This window comes from Aotus nancymaae, unplaced genomic scaffold, assembly GCF_030222135.1.
Source record: "Aotus nancymaae isolate 86718 unplaced genomic scaffold, 86718_ANA_hifiasm-v0.15.2.pri h1tg000046l, whole genome shotgun sequence".
In the NCBI taxonomy this organism is placed as follows: domain Eukaryota; kingdom Metazoa; phylum Chordata; class Mammalia; order Primates; family Aotidae; genus Aotus; species Aotus nancymaae.
The window spans coordinates 20133059-20146553 of NW_026988460.1; the positions used below are offsets into that span (position 1 = coordinate 20133059).

The following is a 13495-nucleotide window of genomic DNA, read 5'->3' on the forward strand; positions in this document are numbered from 1 at the left end:
CAGCCCACTGTATGCACACATGGGTAAAGATTTCCTGGACCAAAGCAGAGAGTAAAGCAATAAAGCAAAGTGTATGTAGGTATAGGGATCTGTAATATCTATAAGAAAAAAATCTGCACCCTGCCCCACTCATCCCGAACAAGCCCAGGGAGGGAGGTAACGAGGGAACCACTGAACAGATTCACAGAATCTAAGAGTGGAGAGAAGCCAGGTCGCTTCCACAGGCAGAGCCCTAGGGAGGCACCAGGGGAGAAGCAAGTGCTGAGTGTGGCAAGACAGGCCCGAGACAAATGTCCAGGCTCCCCCACAGCCCAGCGTGTTGTGTGAGCAGCAGGATGGCCTCTGGTGCCTGCAAATTGCATGGAAGGAGCCAAGGAGAGGGGAACACATGAGGGAACAAGGAAAGATTGCTGACAAGGACCAACCACCAAAGACCCAATAGGAAGGAGAATGTCCCAGTAGCTGTCAAAGTAGATTGACGATAAACCACAACAGGTGTCCACACAGGGCCTTGGTGCTGCCTAAGTCCCCCTGGATCTTGGGACACAACCCTGGAGGAAAAGGGAGGGAAACCCCAAACTGACTTACACTTATTTCTGTCACCCCCAGCACAATAGAGATATAAGGCCGAGAGAAGTGGCTCATACCTGTAATCCCAGCATTTTGGGAGGCCAAGGCGGGAGGATCACTTGAGGTCAGGAGTTCTAAACCAGCCTGGCCAGCATGGTGAAACCCCATCTCTACCAAAAATACAAAAATTAGCTGGGTGTGGTGGCTGGCACCTGTAATCCAAGCTACTTGGGAGGCTGAGGCAGAAGAATCACTTAAACCCGAGAGGTGGAGGGTGCAGTAAGCTGAGACTGCACAACTGCACTCCAGCTTGGGTAATAGAGCAAAACTCTGTCTCAAAAAAAAAAAAAAAAAAAAAAGAATAGAGATGTGAAATGGAGATTGATTCACCAAGAAAGAAAGAAAAATATATTTCTTGTACATCTGGGTTTATAGCTAAGGTATGTTCACTCTGAGGCACAAGAGGACATGGGCTCTTTGTTCATCTGTGCCATTATCACCTGGCATTGGCTATGCAATCCCAGGGGCAGAGCCAGGTCCATTCAAGGCACCCAGAACCCTCTGCTGCAGCAGCATGCAGCACTCCGTTACCGTCACACGCAAACGGGCACAAGCAATGCATATTGATCTGGACTGTGTTGTTTCCAAATTACCATTTAAATCAATGGTTGAGCACTCTGTAATTGGAAATGTCAAAACTCACATTTTCTAGGTGAACTCAAAGCACTAATGTTGATATCAGTTAGCTCAACTGGATGTGCATTTGTTTTCCTTCTTCCCCTCTTCAAACTACCCTCTGAGAAAAGTATAAACATTAGGGAACTAGGCAAGAGGCAAAAAGAAAAAGCAGCCAGATAATCCATGAACTGTGCAGCCTGACATATTATAAAATGTAACTCAGAAAACAGTCTTGGGAGCTAGTCCATGAAAAAGATCTACACAATCAAATAAGTTTGAGGAAACCCCATGGCCCCTACTCAGCGATTCACACTTCACACAGGCAAGATTCCCAGAAGTCCTGGGGGAACCAGGCCTATTTCACTCCATTTATTCTAGAACTTCCAAAATCTATTTGAGCACACAACTACTTTCTTTTCACCCAACACCTCTTTACATCCAATTTCATGGAATACTCTTAGGGAACATTATCCCAAACATAAACTAGCATCATGATTCAACAAACTAAGAGAATAGAGCCGAAGTGCCATTGCTGGCCACCCAAGATATTTTATGAACATCAACAATCTATCAGGAATTAATCTTTTCCAAGGGAAATCAAACTCAAGACAGCTTCCCAGGCCCTGTATTAGGCCAGAAGTTCTCAAGCTCAGCACCTTTAAAAGGTCATGGAGAGACAATGTAAAAGTAATCTGAAAGAGCTTTGAATTTTTAAAGGTGATGAGCTTGAGAACTTCCAGCCTAATACAGGGCCCAGGAAGCTGTCTTGGGCCTGATTTCACTTGGAAAAGATTCAAAAGTCCTTTCCTTCACAGCTATTAGGACTCAATTTCAGAAGGCAACCTGAACTCATCCCCTCCTGACCTCACCAATCCTTACCTTGCTAGACACCCTTGCCTCATCTTTCTTTCCAAGGTACTATTCAGCTCTTCCTCCCCAGGCAACCACCACACACCAGAACAATTGAACTTAGTAAAATGTACTAATCACCAACTACATGATGGGCGCTACGCTACAGCAATGAACCAAGCAGATAAACCTTCCACCCTTGTGGAGAAACAGTCTAAAAGTAATCTGAAAGCCAGAGTCCCTCTCCAAGCATCAATTTCCAAATATGAAAAACAGATGGAGTTGGACTAGAAGACACCTACAATTTTTGGTTCCTATTTCCAGGTTGGTGGGGGAGTGGGCTGGCTAGCGAGAGGTAGAGCTGGCAGCCTGCATCCCAGCCGTGCAGGGGGTGGGGGTTGCAGTATACATTTTCCCAAAGATGACTTCCCAGGGTGGGACTGAAGGGATCTGCCACACCTCAGTGGCATCAAGTGCAAACTAGGAGAGGCTGGATTAGCAGGAAGATGGAAGTGTCAGGAAGGGAAGGAAGTCAAATGTTAAGACCCACCCCAGACTTCTCCCACTGAAGGAATCCCTGGGTTGCAGACCCTTGTTGCCTTGGCCTGCATGTTGCTTTCCTGCACCCTGGGAAGTGAGGAAGACGCTGGTTTAAACCTAGCTCTGCCACTGTTGACTGTGCAATCCAGTGCAATCTATTTTATTTCTCTGAACTTCAGCCTTTAATCTATAAAATGAAAACAATAATGACTACTCACAGAGTTACGGGGATCACAAAATAAGATACTCCATATATGAGTGAGACATAGAAGCTAAAAAAAAAAAAAATGAATTACCTCCCACTGCTAAATAAAGCTATATAGCCTGAAGCATGGCTTTAACAGTCACTGAATGAATGAATAATAGGAGTTTCTGGAAAGGAAAGGTCATCCCCAATGTATAAACTCAAGTAGTAAAAACCCCAGAAATGGCCAATGTGAACTCAGATCCATTAATTTCCCCAGACTGGGAGGGGCCTCGAAGGAAGTGCTCCCTAGACCACACCCCACTGAGATGGCTGTCAATATAACAGCCTACACCAAATCTCCACTAAAAACATCATCTCTACCAAGGAAATGCAAGGAAATCAAACAAACCATTAAGAATATTTCTTCTCCCAGTGAAACCTCTACTTTCAATAGAATAAGAAGTGTGGAAGCTATTGAGTTGAATGTTTATGTTCCCCAAAAATGCATATGTTGAAGCCCTAACCCCCAATGTGATGGTATTTACAGGCAGGGCCTTGGGGAAGGGATTAAGGTTAGATGAGATCATGAAGGTGGGTCCCTCGTGACAGTATTAGCACCCTTATAAGAAGAGGAAGAGAGCCGACCAGGCACAGTGGCTCACTCCTGTAATGCTGCACTTTGGGAGTCCAAGGCAGGTGGATCGCTTGAGCTCAGGAGTTTGAGACCAGCCTGGGCAGCATAGTGAGACCCCATCCCTACAAAAAAAATACCAAAAAAGAGCTGGGCATGGTGGCCTCTGGTCCCAGCTGGGTGGCGGAGGTGGAAGGATCACTTGAGCCCACGGGGTGGAGGTTAGAGTGAGCTGAGATCACGCCATGCACTCTAGCCTGGGTGACAGAGTGAGACCCTAATTCAAAAAAAAAAAGAAGAAGAGGAGGAGGAAGGAGAGAAAGGGAGAGATTTCTCTCTCTCTCCATAAGCATGTACTAAGAAAAGGCTAGATAAGCATATGGCTAAAAGGCAGCTGTCTACAAGCCAGGAAGCAGGCCCTCACCAGGAACTGAACTTGCCAACACCTTGATCTTGGACTTCCCAGCCTCGAGAATTGTGAGAAGTAAACAAAAGCCACCTAAGCTATGGTGTTTTGTTATAGCAGCCCAAGCCAACTAAGACAAATTTCAAAGAAAAAAGCTGAGGCCGGGCGCAGCAGCATGCCTGTAATCCCAGCACTTTGAGATGCCAAGGTGAGTGGATCACCTGAGGTCAGGAGTTTGAGACCAACCTGGGCAACTACTTCTCTACTGAAAATACAAAAATTAGCTGGGTATGGTGGTGCATGCCTGTAGTCCCAGCTACTCAGGAGGCTGAGGTGGGAGAATTGCTTGAACCCAGAAGGCAGAGGTTGCAGTGAGCTGAGATCATGCCACTGTACTCCAGCCTGGGTGACAGAGCGAGACACTCCATCCTGGACGACAGAGCAAGACTCCATCTAAAAAAGATCGAAACAAACAAACAAAAAACCTCAGCTATAAGTTATAAGATTAAACCTTTTTCTTTCTTTGAGACAGCCTCACTGTCACCCAAGCTGGAGTACAGTGCTATGACTGTGGCTGACTGCAGCCTTGAACTCCTGGGCTCAAGCAATTCTCCCACCTCAACCTCTTAAGTAGCTGGAATTACAGGTGTGCATCACCACACCTGGCTAATTTTTGTATTTTTTGTAGAGACAGGGTTTTGCCATGTTGCCCAGGCTAGTCTCAAACTCCTAGGCTTAAGTGGTCCACCCATCTTGGCCTCCCAAAGTGCTGGGATTACAGGCATGAACGACCGAGCCCAGCCTAAACTTATTTTAGTAACTTATCAGCCACTTCTTCAACTAACCACATGCCAAGCACATTGGGGAAACAAAGATGACCATAAGCCTCTCTGCCCCAAGACTTCATGGCCAAAGACCTAAACATAAAATTTCAATTAAGGATTATTAGGTTTGGAATAGAGAGGCAGATATGAGGGGACCACTAATTCTGCCTAGGAGAGTTAGGAAGGTATCATGAAGAAGACATCATTTGAGTAGGCATTGAAGGATGATCAGAATGTTCAAGAAAAGTAAGAGTGGGAGGCAGGGGTTAAGCAGAATAAAGGCACAAATGGGAAAGATCTGGATGAGGGGAAGGGTATGGAGGATTCAGAGAGAAGGGACTGGTCGCCAGGCGTGGTGGCTCACGCCTGTAATCCCAGCATTTTGAGAGGCCAAGGCAGGTGGATCACTTGAGGTCAGGAGTTCAAGACCAGCCTAGCCAACATGGTGAAACCCCATCTCTACTGAAAATACAAAAATCAGCCAAGCATAGTGACACACGCCTATAATCCCAGCTACTCAGGAGGCTGACGTACAAGAATCGCTTGAACCCAGGAGGCAGAGGTTACAGTGAGCCAAGATCATGCCACTGCACTCCAGCCTGGGTGACAGAGCAAGACTCTGTCTCAAAAAAAAAAAAAAAAGAAAGAAAGAAAGAGAAAAGGGACTGGTCTTTTGTGGTTATAAGAGCACAAGCCAATCACAGAGAAAAATTACTGAAAATGAAATAGGAAAATTGGCTGACGCCGCATCACCAAGGATTTGTGCGGACTTCAACTTGTAGACCATATTTTACAAACTGTGGCCTAACAGGCTAAAATGATTCTACTGGTATGTTTGTTCAGGAAGTGTTTTTAAATTTTTAAGCCACCATTTAAAAATCAAGGATTTTGTTTAAAAATCCAGATTCCCTTGAAATGCTGAAGGAACTGACCATTCTGTGCTTACATTCCTGCCTAGGAAGGGCAGGCCAGAGCAGCAACTGCCATCTCTAGATGAACTCCCTACTTGGCCACAGTCCCCACTACTCCCCACTGTTTCCCCACCCAACCCAGCCTGCTTTCTTCATTTAATCTTGTTGAAATCAGTGAGCATTCCTAAGGTGGTCTTCTAATCACTGTACAATATATACTCTAAGATTCAGCTCATTCTGGCACTCAGTTTGAAGTTTTTTGTGTTTTGATTTTTTTACTTCTTTCTCTCATTTTTATCACCATAGTCCAAGAAAACTCTTAAAAAGCAAAGAATGTATCATACACTTTGTGTCTCTCACGCCATTCAGCACAAGACTAGGTACAATGTACATAATCAACTTTTGTTGAATTAATGCAGAAATTAATGAGTAAACACATGTACCTCTGTGGTCATCCTCCATACCTGCCCTTCTTCCTCAAAACTCTACACTTTTGCTACTAAGAAGATGGATGCATATGTAATAAAAAAATAAAGCACCAAAGTCAATCATCGCATTTCTATTTCAATTTTTCTATCAGGTTGAAATGGAAATGGAAACTCTAAATAAATGCAGAACTGATCATCATGTCTGGCAGCAAGATGAATTAGAAGCCCTGGGATACTGAGAAAGCCTGCAAATAAGATCACCAAACATTATCAGTGATCTTTGAGAGAATCGCAGAGAATAGGACAGGCGCCAAAGAGCTGGAGGCAGGCAAATGTTCTAATTTTCAAAAGGGGAAAAAAGTTATAGTTTGCCAGTTCCAGACTAGATAATGTGATGTCACTCCCAAGCAAGGTTCTTGAACATATTTGTTAAGGACACTTATGAGCACCGAGGACAGGAAGTAATATCCATTTAGCACCAGCATGGGGTCACCAAGAACAAGTCATGTTAAATTCATTTCATTTTCTTCTCTCTGACAAGGCTCCCAGGCTAGTGTATGGAGAAGCACAGCAGACATAATATACATGGTACACTGAGGGAGCAAGCAGCACAAAAGGCTAATTCAACCCTTGGGCTATATTAATAGAAGTATTAATATAAGACAGCAGAATGGAGGTGATAGTTGTCTTCTGTCTTTGGTCACATCTGGAGAATCATATTTAGAACTCAGTGCTGCTCTTGATATAGGATACTGAAGTATAATCTTTTGGAGGCCCTTTTGGCAAAACCTCTTTGAAAACATAAAGCTTTCATCCAGATTTCTTGCATCTGTTGAAAAATTGAAAAATCTGACTGGGCCTAGATTCCTAAACCTAAATAGCAATAACTGGTTGAACCTAAGTAGTGACTGCCCATTTAGACAGGACATGTACTCTGAGGTCCATCATAATCATCACCACCCCCTCTTCTACCACCTGCACTGAGGTGGTGGGCCAGCTGTCACAAATCTTTCATGTGGCCAGCTTCATCCATTTATTCTATCTGCCAAGCACTCAATGACATTGAGGTTTGCAACCCAGGATGCAGTAGAGCCAAAGGAGAGTGGAGATGGTAAGTGGTAGTGAACCATCTTATTATATGAGGATAATCATTGTCAGGGGCTATAATCCCAGGCTCCACACATCCCATGGGCAGTCCCAGGGAAGACGCATCTGTCTTGCTCTACGAAGTCCAAAGGGGAAGGAACTATAGAACAATAAGTAAATGAGAGACATAGTCAATGCAACATTAAAAAAAATGCTTACAAGGGTCAGGTGCAGTGGTTCACACCTGTGATCCCAGCAGTTTGGGAGGCCAAGGCGGGTAGATCACTTGAAGCCAGGAGTTTGAGACCAGCCTGGTCAACATGGTGAAACCCCATCTCTACTAAAAACTCAAAGATTGGCTGGGTGTGGTGATGCACACCTGTAATCGCAGCTACTCTGGAGGCTGAGGCTAGAGAATCGCTTGAACCCGAGAGGCGGAGGTTGCAGTGAGTCCAGATCATGTCACTGCACTGCAGCCTGGGCGACAGAGCAAGACTTTGTCTCAAAAGAAAAAAGAAAAAATGCTTACAAGAGCCAGAGCTGTCTAAAGATGATAGACTATGTGGGCTTGGGAGGTGGTGAGTTCCCCATCACTAGAAACATGCAAGCATATGGTTTACTACTGCTTCATAATCAAAGGGCTTCAAGTATCTGATGAGGTAAGAAGAGGCATGAATCTTTCTTTCTATTTTACGATAGAAAAAATACTGTTCTAAAACATTCCTTTTTGTTAGGTCTGTAAATTCTTGAAAAAGAGATAAAAGGGAATAAGTCAACAAAGAACTCAGCACTGTTTTTAAAAATCAAAAGTTCCCTTCACAAAATTCACAAAGCAAAAAATCTGTCTGACTAGGTGGACCGTTTGCATCCAACTGACCAGATGATTCCCAGGGAGAAAGGTAATTGGCCTCGGGCACTGTTTCTGGTGACTGGTCAAATGTTCTTCAGAGGCATGCAACAAAGGCAACGGGATGAAAGTAAGAAGGTAAACAATGGAACTCCATCAAGAGGCTGCCAGTCCCCCCACAAAACTGCCATCTGCTGCTGACATCAATCCTTCAAGGGGAAGCTTTGGGCAAACAATGTATCAGGGAACACAAGCCTGGGAGAAAATCGGCCTCGTGACCTTGGGCAAGTCATTTAACATTAACTGGGCCTCAGTTTCCTCATCTCTGAAATTGAGCTCACACTAACCCTACTGTACATTGTGTGGGCCAAGAGTCATGATGTCTGGGAATGAGCCATAGAAACTGCAGGGCTCACTTGGTGTCTATACACTTGGTGTGTGTATAGACACACACCAAGAATAATGATGGTGATTAACACACACAATTTTAAAAGAAAAGATTCCAGAGGGTTTCAGGTACAGCCATAGCCTGACCTGAATCTTGTGGATGTCAATTCTAAAGGAATAAGATGTAACTCCTTTAACCAGAATCCAGAGAAATTCAGTGTTTGGAGGAGACAAGATCATCTGGACACATTTCCTAATGAAATACATGGTAATTGGTGCATTTCTGATGAAACGCATGGTACTTGCTGATTAGTTGTTAAAATAAAAGATGAAAGGCCAAAAGCAAAAGGATCAGCCAGGGCAATTAATGCCTAACTGGCCCTGAAGAAAAGTTCACTGGCCTAGTAGTAGCAATCCTTCCAAAATGAGATAAGCTCATTTGTTACCAAGAAAACGATTATAAAACCTGAACTGTCCAAAACTCAGCATCCCCTTCTCTCTCATGGCATTTTCATGGCAACTTTAATTTTTACAAAATAATAATACATTTTATAAGACATAAACTCCCTAAAAAGAGTCTATTCAAAGATTGAAACTAGGCTTTGGTGTTGAGCAGTTGGATGACTTCAAATCTCTGACCAATAAAGGGCTTATTTCTGAATTTACAGCAAGGCTGAGACATCCTAAGTCACTGTTTTCCACACTGAACTGAAAAACCAAAGACAGGAAACCAGGGAAGCACAGGGTTTTCTGCTCCTCTTGCCCTCAGGTCTGCCCAGAGGTGATGAGCACGCTGGGTTTGACCGGGACTAAAAGGCAAAAAGACTGTTGGTGAGACTGGGAAAAACAACAACAACAAAAACAAAAAAACAGAGCCTTCCCACAGTGGCTGCTCCACTCCCAAAGTTTCCCAAGCATCAGAAGCGTGTATGGCAGCTGTGGTGCCCAGACTTCCCGCTGCTTTTAAGGAGGCCACCCAGCTCCCTGGGTCATTGAGTCTTCAGCTGCAGCAGCACCCAGAAGCAGGTGTGGCAACCTCAGGTCGCTTGAGCCCCAAACACCCAACTTGCTCAACAGTCTGTGCATAAGCTCAAAGATAGGCCTTGATGTCCACTGAAGATATATTTTGCCTTTACTCTTTCTAGGAGAGGCCACAACACACCCCGTGTCGCAGCAAGGAGAACCATGACCAGAAAGAAAACGGACACCAAGAGGCACGGGCCCAGGCTCCCCACAAGGCGCACCCTCAGAGAAAAGGGGAGCACAGTGGATGGAGCTTTTAGATTTTCCTTGCCAAAGCTGAGCCTAGAACAGGTAGGGGTGGGAGAAGCCCCAGTCTGGCCTGAATGAGGACGCAGCAAGCCTGCATTTAGCATACAATTGTGTTCCCAGGATTTCCTATTTCACCTGGCCAGCATGGATTTAGGGAGCGGCTTCTCAAAGAAGTATACACTCAGTGGTACAGAAGCTGCAACCAGCAGCCAGAGGTCATCTCGCCCTCCCGGCAGGCTTCTCCTGGAACCCCGGAAGCCAGGCAGCGCCAACCAGCCCAAATGGCATGCTGAGGTGTTGGCTTTGAATGAAAGCTGATGACCCTAAACACCAGGGCACAGAGTGATTGGGCTGCACACTGCGAGATAATACATTTTCTTCACCGAGCTTCCTCTTTATGCCTAAATGCCTGCATTAGTCTGGATCAATATGCCCCATAACAGTTAATCCATGGCAACCCAGGCCAGCCCAGAGACACCGACAAAGAAGTGCCGCCCAGGGATGCTGCCTCGCTGTGCACATGCATGTGAATTCCAGCCCAGAGAAAGAGGCGGAGGCAAAACCACCACCACCAACACAAACCAAAAAGGAGGAGGGAAAAAGAGCAGATGGTAAGAAATATACCCCAATATAAAAGGGCTTTTACCGTGGCGGGGAAGGGGTAGAGGTAGTGACTGTCAAAACGGCCTTAGAGTGACATGTCACCGCCAAGATGATGGAGTATCGGCGACACTCCTAAAGTCAGGCGTAGGATCCTCCTCACACACCTGCAATGCAGAGACTGCTGCCCGTTCCATAATCCACACTCCCAGCCCCAGCGCTATCTGCAGTTGAAACCAGTCCGGACTTGTGCGGCTGCCACTGTTCCTCCTCACAAAAAGATTATTGATGCATAACATTTCATAATGGCAGAGAGGAAAACTGAGGGGGTGGGGGGGACCAGAGCAAGAGAAAAACAAAAGGGGAGGAGAAAAAAAACTCTCCCAGCCAGCATCTCACCTTTTATTTGGGCTTCATATTCAGCAATGATCTCTTTGTCTTTCTTGAACTTAGTTTGAGATGACATCTTCCGATGTGGCCAAAGGAACAGACAGGCTGATTTATTTCTCCTTTTCTTTTCGAGTCCTCTCTCAAGCCCTGGTAATCACACAGCTCTGGTCGATTTCACAGGTTTAGGGACTAATCTCTTTCACTTGGCTGCAGAGCAGGGAGAAAAATCCTTCTCCTTCTGGGAGGAAAAATCTCTTTACTTGCTGAGAAATGGCTCTAGTAGCTTGCTGTGGTCAGCTCCTCTTGCAAAAGAAGAATCACCCTAGCAGCACAGTAACCTGCCCCAGATTTTCAAAGATGTTTCTTCCAAAAATAATAATAATAGCCAAGAGCACTCACACACACATGCAAACATACGCACACACTCACGCGTGCACACGCACACTCACCCGGACACACACACAATTGTGATGTGCACACAGGCATACACACACACCCTCACACGCACACACTCGCTGGATCACTCACACACACACATCCACGAGAGGCGCGGCGCCTCCTTGGTCGTGCAGCCAGCCCCTGGCTCGTTTTTGAAGGCTCTACTAAGTCGATGGTCAGGTTGCCAAAGGGCCGGTCATCTCGCATCCTCCCTCCCTTCGGTGCTTCTGGTCTGCTGTCCAGTGAGGATCAAAGCCAGGAGAGCGAGATGGAAGTTTTCCTGCTGCAACGCTTAAGCTCCGGTGAACCCAGGGCTGGACTGCTCGCCCTGCAAGGCTGGCTGAGCTCTCCCCCACCGCCTACGTCACTAGACTCCGCCTCTCGGATTTTATAACAACTGACACATTGTAGCCTACAGGAGAGCAGAACTCACTGCAAGCAAAAAGGGGAAGAAACACAAAAGGGAAGGCAGCAGGAAAAATAATCGGGTTGGTGAGGCTTGAGAGGCTTCTGCAAACTCTAAATATTAGCACTTGGGTTAGGGATTTTTCTTCCAAAAACTAAAGATCCTCTCTTTTTTTTTTTGCACTGTGCAATTTAATTCAATTTCTGGAATCAATGGCTATATAATGGGTTGTCACTCTGCTGGGAGAGTCTAGCAGAGGGCCTGACCCATGTAGGGAAAAGCTTCAATATTTGTTGAGCAGTTACTTGGTGGCGGGGGCAATGCCAGGAGTTAAAGGCATGCAGCTTAGCAAAGCCATGCAAAGCAGGCAGGCTGGAGGCAGAACAGCTGGGTCATTGGCTTGTGGGGCTCTGGGCAAATTCATAAGTCAGTTTCCTAGACAGTAAAATCAGCTCTCTTTGGATGCTCTGTTATTCATTCTTTCAACAGATATTTACTGAATGCTTACTATAGGTCTGGCACCATTCTGGGTACAGGGATACAGCAATGATCAGAACTGGCACACACAAAAATCCCTGACCTTCTGAAGCTCCCAGGGCTCCACATCACACAATTCCAGGAGTTTCCACCATTTATGCTAATATTCTTAGTAAAAGCACCCTTGGAGTAGAATCCATTGTGAATGGTGCCCCCTGGAGTTGTACAAGGAAAGAGGCCCTGGGAGAGGAAGTAAAAAAAATAAGCATAATCAGTATATTATATAATATCATACAAAATGTTAAGTGCTATGGGAAAAACAATATTGCACGATAAGGGATATCAGGAATGAGAGGAGCTGTTGAGAAGATCTAAGAAGAATGCAAAGCTAAGCTCAGCACAGTGTCTGGTGCATAGTAAGCACTCAACAAACGGTAGTAATTGTTATTACCCTTTTATAACTCCCAACAACTAAACAACATAGGTATAAGCACCAATCTTTCACAGACAGAGGAGCAAAGACTCAGATATGCGAAGTGACTTACCCAAGGTCACCAGCCTTCCCACCCAGGCTGTCTTACAACACACTTTGCTCAAAGTCTCTCGCATTCTACAAGAAGACCAAACCCATTTCATGTGGAGTTAAAGTAGAATAAGATTTCTTCTGTAAAAATTGAATCAAGCACTAGAGAGTCAAGGAATTTCATATGCTAAGATAGTCACTAACATGTATCGGCCTCTGCATGTCTCCTGAGAGAAATGTTCCCAGATTTCTCAAAATAGGTATAGTCTTCCATTTGCCTTTTTCTGAGTATATAATAAATGATTTGGTTTGGACTCAGAAATGAATAGATTATCCAGGTTAGCCCATCGAGGTGTCCTAGAGGAGGTGGCAGGTACAGTGGGTGTTCCCAGGCAGGCATGGCAAGGGGAGTGAGATGGGGCAGGATGTTCTCCTGGAGCACGCAGAGTAAGCTGGGGCCCACAGGTGGCAAAGCACAAGACCTGCTTGGAGCAACAACAGGAAGAAGTCCAACTGGTGAATGATGGGGTTTATTATAGCCTCATGCCAGGAGGCAGGAGGTCACGGAGTTCAGAAATAGATGCCACTAGCCCACAGCCCTTGCCATCATCCCACTGCCTCACGCCTCCCCTGGACACTTTCAGGCCCTTTGCTGTCCTCTTCTAACTAGTTTAAACCTGCAAAAGCCCCACATTACCTGAGAAAGATAGGCACAGAGATTAGCATCCCTGCTACACGCCTAGATTTTTCAAGAAAAATGAGAGTTAAAGCTACGCCTTGGAGTGCAACAGACTGGATTCTTTCCTGGCTCTGCCACGAGCCTTGAGCTCGTGAGAACTTGAGCAAGTGGCTCAACCTGCTTGTGTGCCCACTGGTGACAGGAACTCAGTAAATGTCAGCTATTTTCACCATTATTAAAATTTAAAAATCCACAAATAGCACAAGGAGACCCATGTGTAGGGTGCTGAGCCACGGAAATGTCACAAAAAGTCACACAAAACCAACGCCAAAGATGGCAGAGCACTCTGAGCTGACACCTGGCAGA

At 45.4% G+C, this 13495-nt stretch overlaps 1 protein-coding gene across 4 annotated transcripts in view; it reads right to left on the reverse strand.

Moving 5' to 3' along the window:
• SRGAP3 (SLIT-ROBO Rho GTPase activating protein 3) overlaps window positions 1-11365 on the reverse strand; it is a 255614-nt gene extending 244249 nt beyond the window's left edge. For 2 of the 4 annotated variants that reach the window (XM_012471183.2, XM_012471176.2), the window contains exon 1: window positions 10616-11365. In XM_012471183.2, coding sequence (XP_012326606.2) covers window positions 10616-10682 — 67 coding nt within the window. In that variant the 5' untranslated portion in view covers window positions 10683-11365. The remainder of the gene's footprint in view (window positions 1-10615) is intronic. The other 2 variants (XM_021675291.2, XM_064361955.1) reach the window with 1 other exon arrangement.
• Between the last annotated feature and the right edge of the window lie 2130 nt (window positions 11366-13495).